This window comes from Rhinatrema bivittatum, chromosome 3, assembly GCF_901001135.1.
Source record: "Rhinatrema bivittatum chromosome 3, aRhiBiv1.1, whole genome shotgun sequence".
In the NCBI taxonomy this organism is placed as follows: Eukaryota; Metazoa; Chordata; class Amphibia; order Gymnophiona; family Rhinatrematidae; genus Rhinatrema; species Rhinatrema bivittatum.
Window position 1 is genome coordinate 28,319,633 of NC_042617.1, and position 22,475 is coordinate 28,342,107.

The 22,475-nt window shown below is 49.5% G+C and overlaps 1 protein-coding gene across 2 annotated transcripts in view; it reads right to left on the bottom strand.

The window, feature by feature from the left end:
• Positions 1 to 22,475, bottom strand: part of LOC115086740 (calpain-13-like) — a 221,206-nt gene that overhangs the window by 133,430 nt on the left and 65,301 nt on the right. For both annotated transcript variants that reach the window (XM_029593020.1, XM_029593021.1), the window contains exons 6-7: positions 20,585 to 20,762; positions 14,679 to 14,753 (exon numbers count right to left, since the gene is read on the bottom strand). In XM_029593020.1, coding sequence (XP_029448880.1) covers positions 14,679 to 14,753; positions 20,585 to 20,762 — 253 coding nt within the window. The remainder of the gene's footprint in view (positions 1 to 14,678; positions 14,754 to 20,584; positions 20,763 to 22,475) is intronic.

The window sequence follows — 22,475 nt, forward strand, 5'->3', positions numbered from 1 at the left end:
GCGGCTGCGGTTACCCTGCTTCTAACCCGCTTTGTACCCAACAATTTGGCCGTGTAAGTCCAACCCGCGATTCACTATCCCTTTTAACCCATCCTTACCGCTTCTTGAAATCAACGGGTAACCCTTTCCGCCCGCGGCATGTATATGAGATGTAAACGATCGGATTAGCTATTCCCTCCCAAACAGTAACATGCGCCCCGATTATCGCCTTTTTAACCTGCAGTTTTGCCGCGTGTTTAACCTGCTAATTTACCGCCTACCCTTACCCCTGCGTTAGTGTGGAGCGTCAGGCAAGCCCCAGCAGAGAGAGAGGAAATTTCACGGGAAAACTGTCCTGTGAGGCTTCAGCAGCCCGGGGCGGATCGGGCGCTCCCCATGCGAGGCGGCTTCCAGCAGCCCTTGTCGGTGAAGGTGCATGAGCGCACGCCATGACCTGAGCACCCGGCTGGACGTCCGAGGTCACGGCGTGTGCTCATGGCAGCGAAGGTGCATGAGCGCACGCCGTGACCTGAGCGCTCGGCTGGACGTCCGAGGTCACGGCGTGCACTCATGCACGTACAGGCGGGCGTTCATGCACCTTCGCCGGCGGGGGCTGCTGGAAGCCGCGCCTCGCATGAGGAGCGCACGATCCGCCCCGGGCTGCTGCTGAAGCCGCTCGGGAGGAGGGGAGAGAGGACTGGGGCTGCTCCGGAGCTGCCAGCGAGCTTGCACGGGAGACCGGCACCCATGGACGCGGCCAGGGCAGGTGAGCGAGGGCTGGGGAAAGTTTGCCCGATCCTGGCTCCTCTAAAGGTCTTGTCCCGGGGGGGGGGGTGAGGGGGTCGGGCAGTGAAGCAATCATTTGCACAGGACAACAAAACAAACTGCACCAGCCCTTCTCCTGTATCCACTGTATAGAGCGCTGTATAGCGCTGTATAGCGCTCTATACAGTAAAATGGATTGCGCTTCATGGACGTTTCATGGACGCGGCTTGCATTTGCATGCCGTTTAAATACTGTATCGAGCGGTATGTGATCTGGACTGTGCATGCGGCAAACGCGGGTGTGCCCAGCACTGCCGCACTCTTTCTTCCGCGTCCTTACTGTATCGGCCTGACTGGAAGGGGCAAGGAGGGATGTCAGTGAGACAAGTTTGTTCTTTTCCTTTAAAAGAGATGTTAAATACCAAAAATAAGGCTGTGACTTTTCTAATTTTTATTCCAGCCTTTCTACTCATTCAGTGTTGCTACTGACAGCTTCCCATCAATCAATCCGCTAGCAAGGAGCAGATTTTTAATTTCACACATTTCTGTTTTGTGAATAAATTATCTCCCTGTCTTCTTTACTTTGATAGGCTATGTTCTTATTTTTCCCAGTTTCCTATAAATCAGAACTCACTCATACTTCACATGTACTCCAATTAAAATGTATAAAAATTCCCATCACAGTATAAACCCAACGTGTCCCCTCAAGGGCTTAAATTTTAGCTGCTCTTGACAGTCATCAGGCAGCTCTCCACAGAAATTGTACACGAGCCTCCTGCTCTCTCTGTCTCCCAACCGCTCCTCCCTGTCACTCAACTGTCACTCTGTCGCTTTACAGAAGATCCTTTCACTAGATGACATAAGTGAAATAATCCCACTTTTAAGGTTGCACAGTATCCTCAAGGAGGTCCTCTGGATACCCTTTCTCAATGTGCCTACAATTAGTAAATTATTTCAAGCCCGTTTAAAACAATAATAATCTAATTTTCCTAAAATCCTGTAGGAGCAAGTTTCAGGGTTTTCCCTTGTGTCCTTCTGCCAACTGCCACTGTAAACAAACGGCTTCTCTCATGCCGAAACAATGCTCTCATACATATTCAAATTAGCCAACGGTAGGAGAGGGATAAGGTACATGCGGAACCCTCGCCTCCATTCCTGTTTTTCGTAGGGCTCCTTTAAAGTGCAACACCCCGTGACAGGCCATTGCTACTGTGTCCTTCTGCGGCAAAAAATACATTTCCCTGGCCATTTTCTATAGTGGTGGGGGCTTGCGCAAGGCTCCTCGCCACTTATTCTGACCTCGGTTGTCTTTAAAATTGTTTCCTCCAGGGCAGTGGGTTGGCAGCACTGCGACCCAGTGCCTACATCTGGGTTCACAGCCACGGCAGCAGCAGCAGCAGGAGTGGGAGCCTCTTCAACCTTCTCCCGCTGCTCTCCTTAGGCCCCCCTCGCCCCTCTCTCTGAAGCAGCAGCTCCTGCTGTTCCCCTCCCTCCTGGCCCAACCTTGTTTCCTGCGATGGGGGGAGACAGAGCCTGGACCTCCCGCTACTGCCTTCTCATGGTAGGGCCGGCTATCAGCACTGACGTTGCCTTTCCTCTGCTGCTCTCGCCGCCGGCCCTATCAACCTTGGGATTCGTCAGCAAATTAAAAATAAATAAATTAAATAAATAAAAATCAGGCCAGGGCTTTCTTCAGAGCCAGGACAGACCTGTTCCAGCGGTCACAGGTAAAAAAATAAGAACCGTTACATTTTATTTTGTCTTCACCCTGATCACACTGGGAAAGTCTTAAGCGTGAAAAGGGAAGCCAGAAGGGACCAATAGGGATTTGTTCCATTCCTCTGAATTTTTGTAGTTTCTTGTTGGACTGTGAACTGTAACTTTTGGGGGAGAATCCAAAAGTCTGGATTGTTTTTCTTCCTCTATAACTTTATTCACTTTCAGTAAACTCTTTATTTTGGAACAGCACATTTTTATGAGGAGTATTCAGGGGCACAGGGTGACTGCTGAAGGTGGTGGTGCACCAGAAAATGTGCTACTGCCAGGTGCCCTAGAACACAGTCCACCCTCCTACATTACCTTGTGAGCACTACTTTCTTTGATGCAAAAAGCCTATCAATTGTTGCACTGCGATAGATGGGAGCGCTAGGGGGTGCTCTCCAGCACAGGATGTGGAGAGTGCGTACACTTGCGGCGAGACGGGTCCTCATCTAGGATGGAGCAAGACCAAGCCCCTGCCGACCTGCACAGCCTCGGTGAGACCAACCACGCAAGGTTGGCTTCTGAGTGGTCCTCCGACTACTCCCAGCCCTTTTGGACCTGCTGCAGGGAGCAGCAGAGGTGGCAGGCTGGGCATGAGGCAGAGGAGAAGGAGGACTTAAACATGGATGCTGATGAAGACAGGATGCAGACGAAGATCAGCCTCAGGTGAAGATCAGACTCAGACGATCAGATGAAGATCAGACTCAGACGCTGAGGGAGACAAGACTCAGGCGATGAGAAGGCAAAGTCCCACAGGTGCCTTACACAGCCCCAGCTGGGCTGGTCGCTGACCTCTCTGGAGACTTGGACGATGATGAGACGGACAAGGATCAGACGAAGACTGAGATCAGACTCGGGAAATGGAACAAGGCAAGGCAATGCAATGGCATGGCATGGCATGACAAGGCAAGACAAGGTTAAAATCAAGTGGTTAAAAGTCTGGAACCTCCAGGCAATCAATGTCCTTCCGGCGCCCTACACAGCCCAGCCGGGCTGGTCGTGGACCACACGAGAAGGCATCAGGCCAAGGAAATCCAGGGCAGAACGGACAGGCGGTACGGTCCCTCAGACCCCCTACACAGCTCAGCCAAGCTGGTCGCGGACCACACTGAAGGATAGCCCCTACCCACGGAAGGATAGACATCAGGCTTATGGACATCATAAACAAGGCAGACATCAGACATCAGGAACAAGGCAGGTCTGACGAGGGACGAGAAGACTCCTTGGCACCGTCAGATGAAAAAACCCACAAGCACCCTACACACCCCAGCAGGGGTGGTCGCAGACCACTGGGCCTCTACGCGCCCTACTCAACCCAGCCGGGCTGGTCATGGACCATGAGGGACGGGTCAGAGCAGAACTGAGGACATCTGGAATGTGAACAAAGACATCAGGCTAGAATGGAACATCGGATATTGAAGACAACAGGACTGGATCGGAACATCAGGACACTGAAGACATCAGGGCTGGAACATGAAGTTGAGACGAGGGACATCCAGTGAAGAGACCAGGAATGACAAATGAAGAGGGATCCCATGACGAAGGAAGCCAAGCAGGAGCGGAAGGCAGGAAGTCCACAGGAGGACTGGTTCCAAGAGAACAGCTCCAAGGAGGTACTTGCTCCTTGCGAAGGCAAGGGAGAACTGACCTGAAGAGCCTTTTGTAGGCAAAAGAGGCGTATCCAGGAAGTGAGGTCATCCAGGGCCCATTTCCTCACTGGCCCTTTAAGAAGGGCAGAGAGGTGCGGCCCCGCGCCTAAGGAACAGGAAGGAAGACTGCAGGACCACGGACAGCGGCCCTACTGCAGACGTCGAGAGGAGGAGTCGGAGCAGGCCGTGACCAGGCCCGACGTTGGAGACGTCGTCCGAGCCACATGGTGGAGCAAGGCAGCATCGTGCCACTAAGGAGCCAGCCTCCAGGCCTGGCGAGGACGGCATGGGCGGCGGCTCCATGCCGTGGAAGAAGATGTCTGTTCATGGCAGCTCCTGCAATGTTGGAGCACGGCGGCATGGGCTGCTGTGCCAAGGGAGACATGGGCGGTCACCGGACCGCGAGGGAGCGGCACACAGCGGCTCCTGCCACTTCTGGGAGATCTGGGCTTCAAAGCGGACTCCGGGCCGCAAAGGTAAGAGTCTGCTCGCGGCACTGCCGCGAGCAGGATCGCAACATCAATTTTATGCTCATAGCAACCCAATCCTTAGAGGAAAAATTAGCTAAATCCATCCCTTAAAATAACTGCCTAACCTACTAACATCAATTACAATAAAATATGTAAATGAGAAAGCCATTCAAAACCATTTTTCTGCATGCAAATGAAATTAATAAAGAGCAAACTTCTGTTTAAAATAGAAATGAGAGAGGACCATAATGCCATAAAAGTCAGTGATGATCAGTACCATAATTTTCACAGCAAAAATTCAAGTTACACAAAAACTGAACCTTTAAAATACAGACAAACCCTTACCAAATACAAAATAGAAATGTGCCACCAAAAACTGTACTGGAAACCAGAAGCCCGACTGCATTATTTATTATTCCTCGCAAAACATCAAGCAATAAAATCAAGAGATATAAAACACCATTCATAATATTAAAACCATGCTAGTAAAAAGAATAAATGTCAACACAGCCAATGAACATCCAATAATTTAAAAAAACTTGCATAAATGTGTTCTAATATTTCCAAAACATCAATAAAATATTTCAAAACATCTGATGAATAAAAATTCCAATAATTAAAAAGTGTTCTACTATTACCCCAAAAAACAATAAAATATTTCAAAACAATAGAAACATCAAATGACACCCAATAATTAAAAATAATAAGGATTAAAAAATGTCCTGCTCTCCATACCTGAGATCTTTTGATTTCTACTCACCCTGAGATTATCATAGATCTCTTCTCTCTTTCATTCACATACACTAACACATTCATTCTTTCACACATTTCCTCTCTCATATACATGTCAATGCTCTCACACATAAAGGCTCTCTCCCCCAAGTGCCTTGAACACTAATACACCACCTACTGGGCAAACAGAACAAGCCAGATTGCTACATATCCCTACAGAGAAACTACGTGCTAGTCAAAATACTGCACCTCTGTCACACATGCACATCACAGACAGACCCTTACCTAATACAGAATAAGATACTACAAATTAGAAACACAAATATGCAAGCAAAACCAGACTCTATGGAACTCTGGAATACTGAAGTAAAAGCAAAATACAACTATATAATAAATGCACATTCCCAAAGATGGCATATTCCAATTGCTGAAAGACAAAATAATTTTTTAATCATTGTTGTCTGATCTTATTTTTCTAATTAGTTGGTCCCAGTCTTTTTTTTCCCCTTGTTTATCTTTTTCTTATTCCTTTTTCAGGGTCTCTTTTATTCTTTGTTTCTTCTCTCTCTTCTTGTCTTCTTTCCTTCCTCTATACACACATACACAGGCTCCCTCTCACATGCGCACTCTCACATACAAGCTTTTTCTCACGCAGGATCCCATGCTTACATGCTCTCTCACATACACACAGGCTCCCACTCTCATATGCTCTCTCTCACATGAAGGCTCTTGCTCTCTGTCATGGTGTTTGGATGGATCCTTGGACACTGTGGCAGCTGACCACGCCCATGGGGGGCAGTCCAATGAGGGACCACAGTGTCAGGCTAAACTCCGGACAAACACAGATTTGAATCTTTTATTAAACAGTATATGGAAACACCAGAGGTGGCAGTAGTGAGTAGTGGTTGTAGAGCCCAGCTGGGCGCGTCTCTCACAGAATGCTGGAAGCAGATCCTCTGGAGCAGTGCTGTAGTAGAAAGCGACAGAGTTATGAGCACACAATAGAATTAGCATTCAGAGTCCCAAGTAGAATAGGAGAGCTCCGAGACAGGGAGAGCAGGCCCTCGAGGAGTGAGTACCTGGTCCCTTAGAGCAGAGACTCAGTAGCATTGTACTCACTAGCAGTAGCAGAGCTTCCACTAGACGAGAGGTCTGGCACCGGAACACAGGGCAGGCCCTCGAGGAGTGAGTACCTGATTCCAGCAATGTACTCACTGATGGTGACTGTAGTCAGTTCTTCCAAGTAGAAGGTAGAGGTTGCAGGCAGCGACACAGGGAACATGGGCCCTCAAGGAGCGAGTACTGGTTTCCTGATAGCACCTGAAAGAAGCAGAGAGGCCCCCGAGGAGCGGGTATCCCGTTAGTGACCCCGAAGGGTAGTAAGAGTTCCAGTAGAGCTGGAGTGGCAGAATAGCTTAGGAACGGAGAGCGAATCCCATCCGTACGAGTTCCGTTGCTAACTCAATGAGCTAACAAATATTGTAGGTAGTTATACCCTGGAGTCGTGAGGTCAGAACAGGGGGACGCCCCTGAGGTTCGTGCCAATGTGACAATAAAGATGAGGGCGGCATGTGCCAATGTGACAATAAAGATGAGGGCGGCGTGCGCGCCCTAGAGGTACCTTGAAGGCGAATGGCGGGAGGCAGCACCAAAGCCAGTCCGGGGACACCGGAGAGGTCGGCAAGCAGATGCCGTGGCGGCCATCAGTCCAAGGTGAGCAGGAGGAGCCGCAAGTAGAGAGAGGTAGGTGGGGCGAAGCCGTCGAAGACCGACAGACGCAACAGTCCCCCCCTCCCCCCTTCAAAGGACGGCCTCCAGCCCATTCACCAGGGTTAGGTTTGTGAGGATGCATCCGATGAAATTGAAGAAGCATCTCTTTGTCCAGGATTTTTGCCTTCAGCTCCCAAGAATTTTCTTCGGGGCTGTAACCTTCCCAAGATAGAAGGTATTCCCAAGTTTTGCCATGTCTTCTTACATCCAGAATAGCTTCAACCTTATATTCACGGTCTTCTGTGGTAATAGAAGTTGGTTCTGGTGGCTTGGGTGAGAACTTACTGAGAATGAGTGGTTTCAAAAGTGAAATGTGGAATGCGTTGTGGATTTTCAATCCAGGCGGTAGCTTCAGACTGTACATAATGTTGCCAAGACGTCAGAGAATTGGAAACGGTCCAACGTAGCGTGGAGCAAATCGAGTAGAAGGTAATTGTTGAGTCCGTCGCTGCTCGACGCCCTCACTCTGCCCTCTTTACCTCTGTGGCGACTCCCTCCGGGTCTGATGGACGGCTGGCTACCACAGCGTCTCCATGCCGTCTCTCTCCGGCGTACCCGGACCGGCTCAACGCTGCAACTCCGCCATCTTGTCCTGATGCCTAGGGCGTGTGCGCGTCCCGACTCTTGTACCAGCAAGGGCGCGAACCTCAGGGGCATCCCCCTGATATGATGTCATCTGCTTCCAATATTTAAAGGTCTTTTAAAACACTAACAAATCGAGTTAGCAAGGATTCATCCAAGCTACTCTGCCTCCTCGGACTTACCAGAGGTATCTGCTCCTCGGGGGCCTTGCTATTTTCTTTATTTTCAGATTACAGATAGGAACCGGTACTCGCTCCTCGAGGGCCCATGTTCCTGAACACTCTGAAGATTCTCTATTGCCTGGAAGCTATCACTGCTACAAACAAATGTGAGTTTCCATCGCTCTCTCAGAGCTTTCCCTGGAACCAGGTACTCGCTCCTCGAGGGCCTAATCCTTTCCAGCTCCTGAGCTTACTTGAGACCTTACGTGAGTTTTGTCATCTAGTTCTATTCATGAACTCTGCCTACTCACTTTCCACAGTTTCTCAACAGCTCAGCCATCCTGGGATCATTGTTCCAGTACCTGAGGGACTACAGCCCTGCCGGGCATATCAGCTCACTACTGCCACCTCTGGTGGTTTCTAATAACCTGTTTAATAAAAGAACTAATGTGTGTCAGTCTCCACACCCCAGCCTAGCTAGAGGTCCCTCTCAGGGTATCCTCCCGAGAGCGTGGTCATCTGCCATCGGCCCAGGGATCCACCTACTACTATATCAGATTCATTACAGATTGCTACTCCTTAGCAAGACGATATCAGAGACACTACAGTATTGCTGACTCCTCCCTCTTCAGGAGCCCGCTACACAGAGCCTTCTCTTTAGATTGCTCCTCCTATCTGACTGCTCCTCCTACCAAGCATCTTCTCCATAACAGATTGCTAACTCGAGCAGCAGATATACATCAATTTGCTAACTCCCTAGCAAATCGCCAACAGATTGCTAACTCCTTAGCAAATTCACAACAGTAATTTGAGTCTCAAGTGCTTAGTTGACAGCCAGACTTTGTCACCAGGTAGAAATACAGGCGCTTTAGAATGATGAGCGTCGTATGATTTCTTTGCTCGTTCACCAGCTTTGGTTAGCATATATTTAGTCTGAATCCATAATTGATGGATATCATCAGCAGTGGATTGAGCTGCTGGGGACAACACTGAGAGAGTCAGTGGAAGTGGTGGTGAAGGTAGTCGTCCATAAACCACTTCGAATGGTGTTGATCCAGTGGATGACGCTGGATGTGAGTTAATGGCGAATTCTGCCCATGGCCACAGTTCGGCCCAGTTATTCTGATGGAAACTCACATAGGCATGAATGAACTGTTTTAGGGTCCTATTCATCCTCTCAGTTTGGCCATTTGATTGGGGATGATAGGCAGATGTATAATCCAGAGAGATGTCAAATAGCTTGCACAAAGTGTTATGAATCCTGCCCGCGGGCTCCCCAGCGAGCAGGCTCCTTACCGCCATGTTGCTGCCTGCCGATCCAATGCGGCCGGATGCCACCGATGTCGGGCCTTTTGTGTGGCTGGAGCCGCGGACTCTGTTTCCTCTTGCGGCCCGGAGGCCGCCCATCATGTCTCTTCACCGCGGCCGGAGCAGCGAACTTCTTTGCTATCTTCGCGGCTGAGCCGCCGCCGAACCCAGTGCCAACTTCGGGCTTGCCTGGCGGCCGGAGCCACCCATGGATCCTCCTACAGCAGCAGGAGCCGCTGCTGACGTCGGGGCCTGCTCCTCAGCCCAGCCCTGCCTCAGCTACGCCATCGGTGCAGGGCCGCTGTCCACGGTCCTGCACAGCTTCCTGTTTCCTCTCCCTAGGCGCGCGGCCGCGCCTCCCTTCAAGATTTAAAGGGCCCACGGCCGGATATGCCCTGGGCCCCACCTATGGACTTTTCCTGTATCAGGCCTATAAAAGGGCTGTTCCTGCATTCCACCTTTGCCTTACATTTATTTATTTATTTATTTATTTCAGATTTTTATATACTGGCATTCGAGACAGAAGTCACATCGTGCTGGTTCACATAAAACAGGGGTGCATAGTAAACATAACTATAACAATGGTGTTGAAAAGGCAGTTACATATAACAGGGTAATAAGAACTTGGCTGAGAAGGAAGAGAAAGGAAAGGTTATTAAATTCACACAGGTAAACGATAGAAGATAAGGATGACCATGGTGTATTTGGAGATTAGTTAACCGAGTTGGAGATTAGTTAACCATGTTGGAGATTAGTTAACCATGGTATAGTTGGAGATAAGGGGTGGCTTGGAGGTGTTCTATCAATTGGCGTCCGGGAAAGCTTGTGTGAATATCCAGGTCTTTAGTCTTTTTTTGAAAGTTGAGATGCATGGTTCTGTTCTGAGATTTGAGGGGATGGAGTTCCATAAAGGTGGAATGGCTGGAGAGAAAGCCCGGTCTCTTAGTGTGCAGTGTCTGGTGGATTTGGACGGAGGTACCTGTAGCGATCCCCTGTATGCATCTCTTGTCGGTCTTGACGAATTGTGTAGTCGGAGCGGGATCTGTAGGTCAATGGGAGCCAGTTGGTTGATGTTTTTGTATGTGGTAAGAATGGCCTTGTATATTATTCTAAAGTGTATATCTTGAGTTCCAGGATTGGACGGAAGGAATCTTCCTTCTTGGGGACTACGACGTAGAAGGAATAATGGCCTAACTCTTGTTCTCCTCAGAAGGAGACTATTACACTGGGCTCATGATTCCAAGCTGGCTGGCCATCCTGGTCAACGCCAAACCCTGCTGAAATTACAGAAGTACTGTTGGTGGCCTACTATCAAGGATGGATGGCCCCTAAGTCCAGGAGCTGGTCGAGCGTCTGATGTACTATATGCTGTTTCTTTATTGGGCCGCAGGGAGAGAAGAGAAACCTGTCCCTTAGGGGGTCAAGCAAATTCTAAAGCATAGCCATGCTGTAGAATATCCAGAACCCATTGGTCTGAGGTAATTTTGACCTACTCCTTGTAGAAGAGGGAGAGACGCCCCCTATCCTGGGGGTCGAAGAGTTGGCTGGCAATCCTTCATTGGGAAGATTTGGAAGAGGCCCCCTGAGGGAGGCTATCTCGAGCTGGTCTTCGACCGCAAAAGGCATGAGACCAGGACTGCGACCTTGAGGAAGGCGGTCTTTGCGAGGCCGGTCTTGACTGTCGAAAACTCTACTGACCCCGGAATCCGCTTCTACTAGAGTTGAAAGTCCTGGAGGTCCGAGGATGATCCTCCAGCAGCTTATGCACCTTGCTCTCCCCTAGGGATGTGATGAGTTGTTCAAGATCCTCACCAAACAATTTGCCTTTGAAGAGGAGAGATCTGAGCTGAGTCTTGGACAAAGAATCCGCTGACCAGTTACAGAGCCAGAGGAGGCGCCTGGCAGAAACTGCTGATAACATTGATCTGGCCAGGATGCGGAGTAAATCATATAGCACATCAGCTCCATAAGCTATTACCGCTTCTAGGCATTCTGCCTGTTGCGCTTCCTCTTGTGGCAGGTCTTGAGCACTGAACAGCTGTTGGACCCATCTGAGACATGCACACTGCATTAAAGAGCTACACACTGTGGCTCTTACCCCCAAGGCAGATACCTGAAAAATCCTTTTGAGGTATACTTCAAGCTTCCGATCCTGGAGGTCTCGGAGGGTGGCTCCACTCATCACTGGGATGGTAGTCCTTTTTGTGACCAACGATACCGACGTGTCGAACTTGGGGACTTTGAGGAGCTCTAGGTATTCCTCCAGAAGAGGATAGAGCTTGTCCACAGCCCTTCCTATTCTCAGACTAGACTTTGGCGTATCCCATTCTCTGGATAACAATTGAAGGAGCATAGGATGAAATGAGAATGTTTTCGCTGGTGGACGCATTCCAGCAATGACGGGATCCCCTTTTGTGGCCCCCGCACTGGTGCCATGTGGATCCTGTGGAGCATCAATGACCAACTCTGCTAGGACATGGGGGATGAGAGGATCAATCTCATCCCTCTGAAACAGGCGTAAGACCCTAGGGTCATCCCCTTCCATGTGCATGTGAGAAATCAGATCATCTTGGTCCTGGTCAGGCACCAGAGCATCACTGAGGAGCTGCAGTGGATCCCTGAGGAACTGCAGTGGACTGCAGAGGATCTGCCAATTTAATCACCTTAGGAGGAGGGGGACCTGAAGAAGCATCCAGGCACTGTTCCAAACTGGCCAAGTAAGCATTGTGCAAAAGAAGCACAAAATCCACTGAAAATAGACTGGGGGATGGTGGTTCCGATGGAGGTCCCGAGGGAGGAATGGCAGGAAGGTCCCCCGGCATTGCCCCCTGGTCCGGGGGGGTTACCCAGCGTTAAAACCAGTGGGGAAGGAGAAAAACTGCTGTCTGATTCCTCATTTGGCTGCATCAGAGCGCCTGGCTCTGAAAACAAAATGGCTGCCATTCCCACGCTAGATGGGATCGGGGCCGACCCCCAGCGAGCAGCCGCGTTTGGGAATGCAAAGCTGAATGACTAGCCGGCCTCGAGGGACCCTCCCCAACAGGGAGGCACCTCAAACAAATGCTTTCGCGGGAGAGCCGCATCCCGGACTCTCTGCAGGCAGCAGATCGTGCTGAGCGCAGCAAGGGGGACGGGAAGCCTGGTAATAAATCAGAACACCTCCAGAGTCTGGTAGGAGCAGGTAAGGAACCTCCACTCAGAAACAATGACTTGGCTCTTTTTTTTTTTTTAACAAGAGGCAGAGGAATGTCGCCTCTCTGCTAGCGCTGCCCCGAGGAAGGCGGCATCTCAGGGCAGCAGGCCGTCATGAGGGGGGAAGAGGTTGGGCCACCAACATTCACACCTGTAAGTCAGAAGAAGCCTGAGTGGGAAAAAGTACAAACACTTACCATGCTAGGCCACACTGCTACCAGTTCTGCCTGCACGTTTGTAAGTGACTGAATACTCAGAAACTAGAAACCCTTTTTTTTTTTTTAAACTTGATCCATCCAGACAGTGAAAGAAATTTAAATAGAAATGAGAGGAGAAATCTAAACTTCTATCCTCCTGTAGCTGAAATGGGGAACCGCAGGTTCTGCAACCTTCATCTGCTGGAGTCAGAGAAATACTGAAGGGACGCAGAGGGCGCTCCAGGCTATAACAGGGCACCCTTCAAGCTTTTCTCTGACTCCATCTGCTGGAAGGGAGACACAACCAACTGTCTGGACTGACCTGGGTAAGTACAGGGAACAACAGATTTTAAAAGCCGCCCGGAGACACACATATCTCCAGCTGTGTGCACAACATTTTTTTTTCCCCAAAAAAGGGGAAGGGCAGGGCCGGGACTGGGTGGAACACGGGCATTATCACGTAACCACGCACACAAGCGCGCGCCGGGGGTCCCCGGCTGCATAACTTGACTTCTGCTATAGATGGCGTGTTAAGTCATTACACAAAAAAAAACCCCAAACAGATCAGCAGGGTTTTAAGGGGCAGAGCTAACGGGGGGGGGGGAGGAGGGTTAGTAAAGTTAGCGGGGATCTGGAAGCCCTATCCCTTAACTGGGCGAACTGGTAATGAACTGGGAAAACGGATAATGATATGAGCACTTGTGCCTATCAAAATACCCCCCACTTGTGCAGAAGAAGGGGCATTTGCGTACACAGGCATGTGTCCACTTAAAATTGTGTGCATATGTGAGCGCGGTCAAGCTATTTTATAACACACGCACATATAATCGTCGTGGCCCTGGGTGTGAGCCCGCCCTCCAGTTACCATCCCTGGGCTTTTGACGGCAATCTTACAGCAGTTGGAGGCCAAAATGAATATTTAACCCATGCCCGTGCTTGATGAGTTACGTTAAGAATGGTAATAAGAGCTGACTCAGGACTGGCTAAGAGTCTGGTGACTTTAACCAGGCAGATCCATCTGTGCCTCATCAGGTCATAAGGTTTCAGATTTAGTAGAACACATGGGGTAACCTGCAGGGAGCGGCAGTTACTACCCTTAATGGAACACGTGGGGTAACCTGCAGGGAGCGGCAGTTACTACCCTTAATGGAACGCGTGGGGTAACCTGCAGGGAGCGGCAGTTACTACCCTTAATGGAACGCGTGGGGTAACCTGCGGGGAGCGGCAGTCACTACCCTTAATGGAACGCGTGGGGTAACCTGCGGGGAGCGGCAGTTACTACCCTTAATGGAACACATGGGGTAACCTGAGGGAGCGGCAGTTACTACCCTTAACGGAACACATGGGGTAACCTGCAGGGCGTGGCAGTTATTATCCTTAACGGAACAAATGGGGTAACCTGCAGGGAGCGGCAGTTATTATCCTTAAAGGAACACATGGGGTAACCTGAGGGAGTGGCAGTTACTACCCTTAACGGAACACATGGGGTAACCTGAGGGAGTGGCAGTTACTACCCTTAACGGAACACATGGGGTAACCTGCAGGGAGTGGCAGTTACTACCCTTAACGGAACACATGGGGTAACCTGCAGGGAGTGGCAGTTATTATCCTTAACGGAACACATGGGGTAACCTGCAGGGAGCAGCAGTTACTGCCACGGGCTAATTGTGGGGCAGATTGGATGGACCATTTGGTCTTTATCTGCCGTCGTTACTATGTTATGTTACTATCTATGTTAAGGCTTTCTTCCCATTCTGTGAGTATAGTAAAAAAAAAAATAAAAGCTTAGTAAAATCAGGTCCGTAATCTAAATCCATTCACTGATCAGGAGTTGGGGGGGGGAAAAAAAAAAAAAGGTCTGCCCTCTAATTGCAGATTGGGAAAGGATCATGGATTTTACAGTTATGGTGGGCTTTGTAACTCTGTGGTCAGAGTCCTGGCCTTGTAAACCAGCATTCATGAATTCACCTCTCACCAGGCCCACAAGAAAGCTTTATTTTCACAGCTGCGTGTGTGTTTAGAAGCGCTACGGAAATGATACGCAGTAACAGCAGTGGGTACAAAACAGCACAGCAAGATGACAAGCCCCCGCCTTTGCCCCCTCAATTCTTACCTTCGCGGTATCTGTCACCGTATAGGCGTGACCACTCACTAGGCCGTTTTTCAACTTGTTGTTCACGTACATTTGCTAATAAAAACGAAGGAAAGAAAGCAGATCTGTACTGTGAAATGGCTCCTTATACCTACAGATCTATTTTCCCCCCCCTAACAACATGCCAACAATGGGTTTGATTCAGGAGCCTCAGATTGGATTCAGAGAAAGACAAAAAAAGCACACGTGAAGGTGATGGAGTGATGAGACGTGGGCTGCATACTGCAGTCAATTAAACCACAAGCTGCACACCTAATCCTTCACTTTCATCCGACAGGCTGTTCTGTGCATGGTTCTTTTGAACGGATGGCAATATCTTTGGATAAAGAAAAAAAATCAAAAAACTACATGTTTCTATTGTAGGCGCCCTTTCTATTGTAAGAAAAAAAAAACATAGCTTTTGTAAGATTATGCAGTTCGATACATTTTCTTACAAATGTAAATGCAAAAATAATACTTTAACTGCTCCTGACTGATCTGTGGGCACATGAAGTAGGGATGAGAGACTCAGTGAGGTAACAAATGGCCGCGTGGACAATTTCATGGCAAGTGGCTGATGTTCTAAGCAGCTGAGAGGCGACGAGATATGCGCTACATGCAATACAGCCACCGAGGGTCAAGCTGAAATTGCAGTGAAAAATATTAGGGAGGGCCTGCTTACCCGAGAAGGAGCCCTCTTCCTATGATCTTCACCGGAGGGACACATCAAACTGAAGTCATACAACAATTAAAAGCTTCATAAACAACTGTGTCTTCAACACCTTTCTAAGACACTTGATTATCTGGAGGTCCATATTCAAAAGCCATTTAGTCAAATAACTTAAAAAGTTATCCATCTAAATGTCAAAACCAGCATTTTCAGTCATTTATCTGGCTAACTAGTTATTCAGCTAGAATTTAGCTGGCTAAGTCGGGGCATTCTGAGGAGGATTGGTGTTGCCAGCTATGTTATCTGGCTAACTCTGGGGCCGATGCAATACAGTGCGCTCAGCCGAGAACACTGCAAAAAAGAAAATTATTCTTTACCTGCTAATTTTCGTTCCTGTAGTACCATGGATCAGTCCAGACAGTGGGTTATGTCCCCTGTCCAGCAGATGGAGTCAAACAAAGCTTCGGAGGGTGCCGCCTTATAAACCAGTGCACCCTCTGCTACTCTTCAGTAATAAGAATATCAAAGCAGGATACACAGAGAAGGATGGATCAAGGAAACCTTGGCGTTCCGGAACATCGCCATCAGGTCCACACAAGGTGTTCCCCAACGGGCACAAATGCGATGAAAGGCTTCGTTCACAAGTTCCCATTCTCCGGGATCTAGGTAATATCGACTGAGGTAGTCTGCTCGAACCCGGCAATGTGAGAGGCCACTATGCTGAATAGATTCCATTCCGCCCAAGAGATCAGTAACCGAGCTTCCAATGCTACTGGTTGACTTCTGGTACCTCCCTGATGGCTGATATACACCACCGTGGTCGCATTGTCGGGCAGAATGTGACCGACTTGCCGCGGAGAATCGTCGTGAATGCCTGCAGTGCCAACCTCACCGCTCTGGTCTTCAGCCAATTGACAGACCACCGAGCCTCCTGTGAGGACCACCTGCCCTGCATGGACGTCCGCTGACAAACCGCTCCCCAACCATATAGGCTGGAATCCGTGGTGACCACCGTCCAATCTGGAATGACCAAAGGCACTCCCCGCCTAAGTTGTCCGGGTTGAGCCACCAGGCGAAGCTGGAACGAGCAGAACCCATCAGGGGTAACTGAATATGGAACTGTTCTGAGACAGGGTTCCAGCGGGAGAGTAAAGATGACTGCAAAGGCCGCATATGAGCAAAGGCCCAAGGAACCAACTCCAGAGTCGACGTCATGGAACCCAGCACCTGTAAGTAATCCCAAACAATCGGAGAGGGATTGGCTAAGAGGGTCCATACCTGCCGCTGAATCTTGACCCGACGCTCCTCCGTGAGGGACACCGTGCCCTGCTGAGTATCGAACAGAGCTCCCAAAAACTCCAAGGACTGGGAGGGGATCAGGTGACTCTTGGCCGGATTGACTACCCAACCCAGAGTCTTTAGTAACTGCAGCACACGAGCGATTGCCTCCTGGCAACTCAATTCCGACTTTGCTCTGATCAGCCAATCGTCCAAATACGGATGCACCAGATATCTCTCTTTGTGGAGCTGCGCCACCACCACCACCATGACCTTGGTGAATGTCCTGGGCGCAATGGCGAGCCTGAACAGCAGAGCGCGGAACTGGTAGTGGCGCCCCAAGACGAAAAACCTTAGATAACGTTGATGATCTGAGTGGATGGTGATGTGCAGATAAGCTTCGGTGAGATCCAGAGAGGCCAGAAATTCCCCCTGTCGCACCGACGCAATGACGGACCTTAGGGTTTCCATTTGGAAGCGAGGGATCCGCAGGCATCTGTTGACCTGCTTGAGGTCGAGAATAGGACGAAATGTTCCTTCCTTCTTGGTACCACGAAATAAATGGAGTACCGGCCCTTCCGGACCTCCCCCGACGGCACCGGTACAATGGCTCCGAGGGCGAGAAGCCGTTGTAGCGTCTCTTGTATCACTTCGTGTTTTGGCTCCTGACTGCAGGGAGAAACTAGGAATCTCTGGCGGGGCCTGCGTGCAAAATCTAACGCGTAACCGTGTTTTATCACAGAAAGGACCCACTGGTCTGACGTGATTTTGGCCCACTCCTCGAAGTATAGAGTCAATCTGCCTCCCACCATTGGGATCGAGGACTGAGCCAGCCGCCCATCATTGCGAAGTCTTTCCACTCGGTACACTCTGTCCGGAGCCAGGTCTACCAAAACGCCGCCCTCGAAAGGACGGAGTATAGGACTGCTGCCTGCTGGCATTGTGATGAAAGGAAGAACCCGATCCCCAAGAAGTCTGGGAGTTCCTACCCCCCGCGAAACTGAGCCTTGGAAGAAAAAGCTCCTTTCGACTTCAGCTTATCCTCCGGCAGCCGATGAACCTTATTCTCGCCCAAGGACTGAATCAGGTCCTCTAGCTCCTTACCAAAGAGCAGCTTACCCTTGAACTGCAGGGAACCCAGGCTAGCCTTGGAAGAGACATCCGCTGCCCAGTGGCATAACCACAACAGACGTCGGGCGGACACAGCCGACACCATAGACCTGGCCGATGTGCGCAGCAAATCGTAAAAAGCGTCCACACTGTAGGCAATGACTGCCTCCAGGTGACTTGCCTGAAGAGCTTCCTCCTGGGACAACGAGTCATTGGCCAGTAGCTGCTGTACCCAGCGCAGACCTGCCCTCACGAAAAATTGCTACACATCGCTGCCCGTATTCACAGGGCAGACACTTCAAAAATCTTTTTAAGCTGAACTTCCAGTTTACAATCCTGCAGGTCCTTAAGGGCCGTGCCCTCCGTAACTGGGATGGTGGTCTTCTTCGTGACCGCCGCCACAGCTGCATCCACCGTAGGATCACGCAAGAGTTCCAAAGCCTCCTCGGGCAAGGGGTATAACTTGTCCATTGCCTTCGCCACCTTGAGGCCCAAATCCGGAGTGTCCCACTCCTTAAACAGCAAATCCGTGGCTGAAAAATGAAAGGGGAAGGACGAAGGAGGCCTCCGTAGACCCAGTACGACAGGGTCCGTAGCTCCTAGGTGCGACTCCACCTGAGGCAGCTGGATCCCAAGCTCCCCCAAAATAGCTGGGATGAGAGGCCCTAACTCATCCCTGCGAAACAGGCAGACCACCTTTGGATCATCCCCGTCCGCCCCATGGACCCCTCTGAGCCCACTCTGTTGCATCTTGGCCTCTCCCTCAACCCCCCTTGGGGGCTGAGAAGGTAACTCCCGTTCATCCGGGTCCTCCGATTCCTAGGAAGGCTCAGGGTCAGGCACCGGGGTCCTTAGGGGCTTTGGTCTCTGGTCGGACAAGGCCCCTGCATTCTGAGGGCCCCGAGGCCGTTTTGGAGGAAGGGGCTGGGATTCCAGGGGAGGGGTCTTCTCTTATGTGCCCTCCAAGCCTTAAAGGCCTTATGCATTAGCAGGTCGAAATCTGAAGAAAAAGAAGACTCGGAAGAGGTATCATCCGTGTCCCTTGCAGCCGGATCATCAACATTCAACCTGACACTAGTCGCAGGCCTGCCCTTCTCGGGGACTCTGCGCTGAGGTGACAAACTCGGGGGAAGGTCATCCTCCCCTGGAACTGCCTGTGCTGCAGCGCCCCCCATTCCCGAATGAGACAAAATGGCGTCCGCCACCAGGACCACTGACCCCGAGGGACCTAAAATGGCGCCCGTTCCCGCGCTTCCCGGGAATGGGCCGGTGATCGCGGCAGGCAGCTCCCCAAACGCTCCCATAAGAGTCTGCACCTGAAGGACCACTCATTTCGGCGGCACGGAGGCACCCTCACCCCCGGAGACGCAGGAAGTACACAGATTGTCCCGAGATAGGCGCGCGCGCGCGCCGTGCCGCAGGCTCGACATGCAGCTGGATGCGGCATGGTCGGGCAGGCAATCAAATTCAGCACCTACCCCCCGAGAACGCGGTGAAACGGTGCCAAAATACACCCCCCTCCCCCTGCGAATGGTAGGGCAAAGGGAGACGATGCGTGAAAAATTACCCTTTTTTTTTTTTTTTTTTAATTACCTGTCCAGCCACCTCGGGTCCTGAATCCACTGGGGGGAGTGAGCCGGGCTCCCTGGTATCACCCCCAGTGGTAGTGTGGGTTGGAAAATGGGTCCTCAACCCCCAACACCAATAGCCTCTGTAACCAGGGAGGATGGTCCCCTCAGGACCTCACAACCCCCTGGGAGGCGAGAGACCCTGACCTGCAGGAACATACTGTGGTCGGTCTCCAACTAAATTGTCTCTAGAAACCTTATGGGAGGGAAGCGGGGTGGTGAAGGTGTAGGTGGCCAAGAGAGACAACTATTACTAAAGGAGGCACCCAGGGGCAAAGAAGGGAAGGTAAGCTCAGGTCATGTCCAATCGACGGTACTCACTGACCCCAACACTGCCATATCCACTCCTCACTATAAGTCTCCTCTGCAGAATCAAGCCTACTACAGCGCCCCCTGCTGGACCACAAGCAGGCGTATCACTACAAATGGGTAGCGTGTCCCAAGTCCGAGACCCTATAATGCAAAAAGCACGCTTTCTAAAGTCCGGCAAGGAGGGACTTTAGAAAACATGAGCACGAACAAAAGGCAAAAACAGAGATTTCAAGAAACCAAGACCTTGTTTTTGTAAATCTTGAAAATTTAACATGATCAGTTTCAATCAGACTCACAACACAATAAGCAACCGATGCAATTCAATCAACTCCGGGGTCATAGGATCTCGCTTATCACAGCTTAAATGAGGCACACGGCTGAATTCTGCAAGACCTGCAGAACTCATAAATAATGAAGGTTTTGGGAGTCCAACGTACTGAATGTTACAGTAATCTTAGGTTGGTAAAAATAAGGGCCTGACCACAGTTCCAAAATCAACAACCTACTGGCCCACCTCAACTTATAAAAAAACAGATTTAACCATTGCTTGAATCTGTGCCTTAATGGAAAGAGAAGAATCAAAGCTCATACGTATGCTTCTAGCTTTGGACAACAACAGATAGATCTTCCAAATTATCACTAGGCTTTGGGAAACCACACAAACAATGTTTTAAGTCTCTGCAATATTGTCATGGCGCAAGGTTTGCTCAGGGCATACATTTATTGCAAGATAACTTGCACAAAGGGAGTTGTGCAGGTTGGAAGATGCACAGGCAGCACCCTAACGAGTTTGCCCAATCTTTAAATCTACTTCTAACTGCATTGGGATACCATTAAGACAGAGGAAAATAAAGTAAGAACGTTATTGCAGGCAAAGAAGGAAAGCTCACCTGTCCCACCGCACATCCAATCAGTGCACTCAACTTGGCCACATGGACTATTTCCCAGAGCTCAGCCGGACGGATGCGGGCATGCGTTAAGTCAAATGTTATGGCCACGCCTCCTGAGAAGCTCTCATAGGCTTCAGCTAGATTGCCCCAGTGCAGCCTCTGGTAAGAGCCGTGCAACCTGCAGAATGAAAAAGTGGAAGCTCGGGATAAAGAAATACATGAAGTGGGCTTGGTTTTGTGAAATTCAGCAGTGTACAAAATAAACTCTCACACACACACACACACACACACACAGAGGGATATTCAGGCTGGCCGTGCAAATGATTTAAAAAGCCTCCAGCCCCGCTCTTTGCCAAGGACCGTGCTGTCAGCCCTCATTTCACATCTCTTGGCCCCCAGGATCCCTTCTGGCCTTGGCCTGGAGAATATTCATCTTGCTGGCAAGCAGGTGCATAATTTTGCAGAAGGCACCTGGGGAATATAGGCAGGCCGTGCCCACCGCACATTCTAAAGCTTTTCCCACACTGCCCGTCAGAAAATTCAACCACTTTGATGACTTTGATCATTTAGTGATCCATCAAACTAAATAAATACAGTGGCATATCATTCTGTGGGCATAATAATAATAACAATAAAAATAAAAATATCCAGTTAATATCTCCCGATATTCAATCTCTTATGCACAAGAAAAATGTCAGAATCAACCTCACATAATTATTTGAAATATTTCCACGCTAGAGGATTCTGGGCAATATACTTTAACCCTCAGGACCAAAGAAAATTTGAAGAGAACTGACACGTTAACACATTTACAGAGCAATTTGCAAAGCCCGCCCTTAGCTTGTGGGTGAAGGACCTGCAGGCCTGCAAGCTCATTTGAAAAGTTGCAGCCAGTGGAGAAGGCGGGTGCTTCCCTGCATATCTGCACCGGCTTTGGAGCAGGTTACAGTCCTCAGAATGAAGTTCCCAGCATGCACTTTGCCTTTTCCTGACCTAAGCCCACCCCCTTTCCTCTGCGCGCGTTGTGAAACAGCATGGCTACTTTTACCTGCACTGAGGGGGGGCAATTGAAAAAAATTGCTCTTCCAAAACAAATATAAAACCTGTTTATTTTTACTATTACATGCATTTGCATATGCTAATGCCAGAAGTCTAAGAAGTAAGATGGGAAAATTAGAATGTATAGCAGATTGTGATAAATTGCAGGAAGACCTTGTGAGACTGGAAAATTGGGCATCGAAATGGCAGATGAAATTTAATGTGGATAAATGCAAGGTGATGCATATAGGGAAAAATAACCCATACTATAGTTACACAATGTTAGGTTCCATATTAGGTGCTACTACCCAAGAAAGAGATCTAGGCATCATAATGGATAACACATTGAAATCGCAAACAGAATATTGGGAATTATTAGAAAGGGAATGGTGAATAAAACGGAAAATGTCATAATGCCTCTGTATCGCTCCATGGTGAGACCACACCTCGAATACTGTGTACAATTCTGGTCGCTGCATCTCAAAAAAGATATAATTGCGATGGAGAAGGTACAGAGAAGGCCGACCAAAATGATAAGGGGAATGGAACAGCTCCCCTATGAGGAAAGACTAAAGAGGTTAGGACTTTTCAGCTTGGAGAAGAGATAGCTGAGAAGGGATATAATAGAGGTGTTTAAAATCATGAGAGGTCTAGAACGGGTAAGATGTGAATCGGTTATTTACTCTTTCAGGTAATGGAAAGACTAGAGGGCACTCCATGAAGTTAGCATGTGGCACATTTAAAACTAATCGGAGAAAGTTCTTTTTCACTCAACGCACAATTAAACTCTGGAATTTTTTGCCAGAGGATGTGGTTAGTGCAGTTAGTATAGCTGTGTTTAAAAAAGGATTGG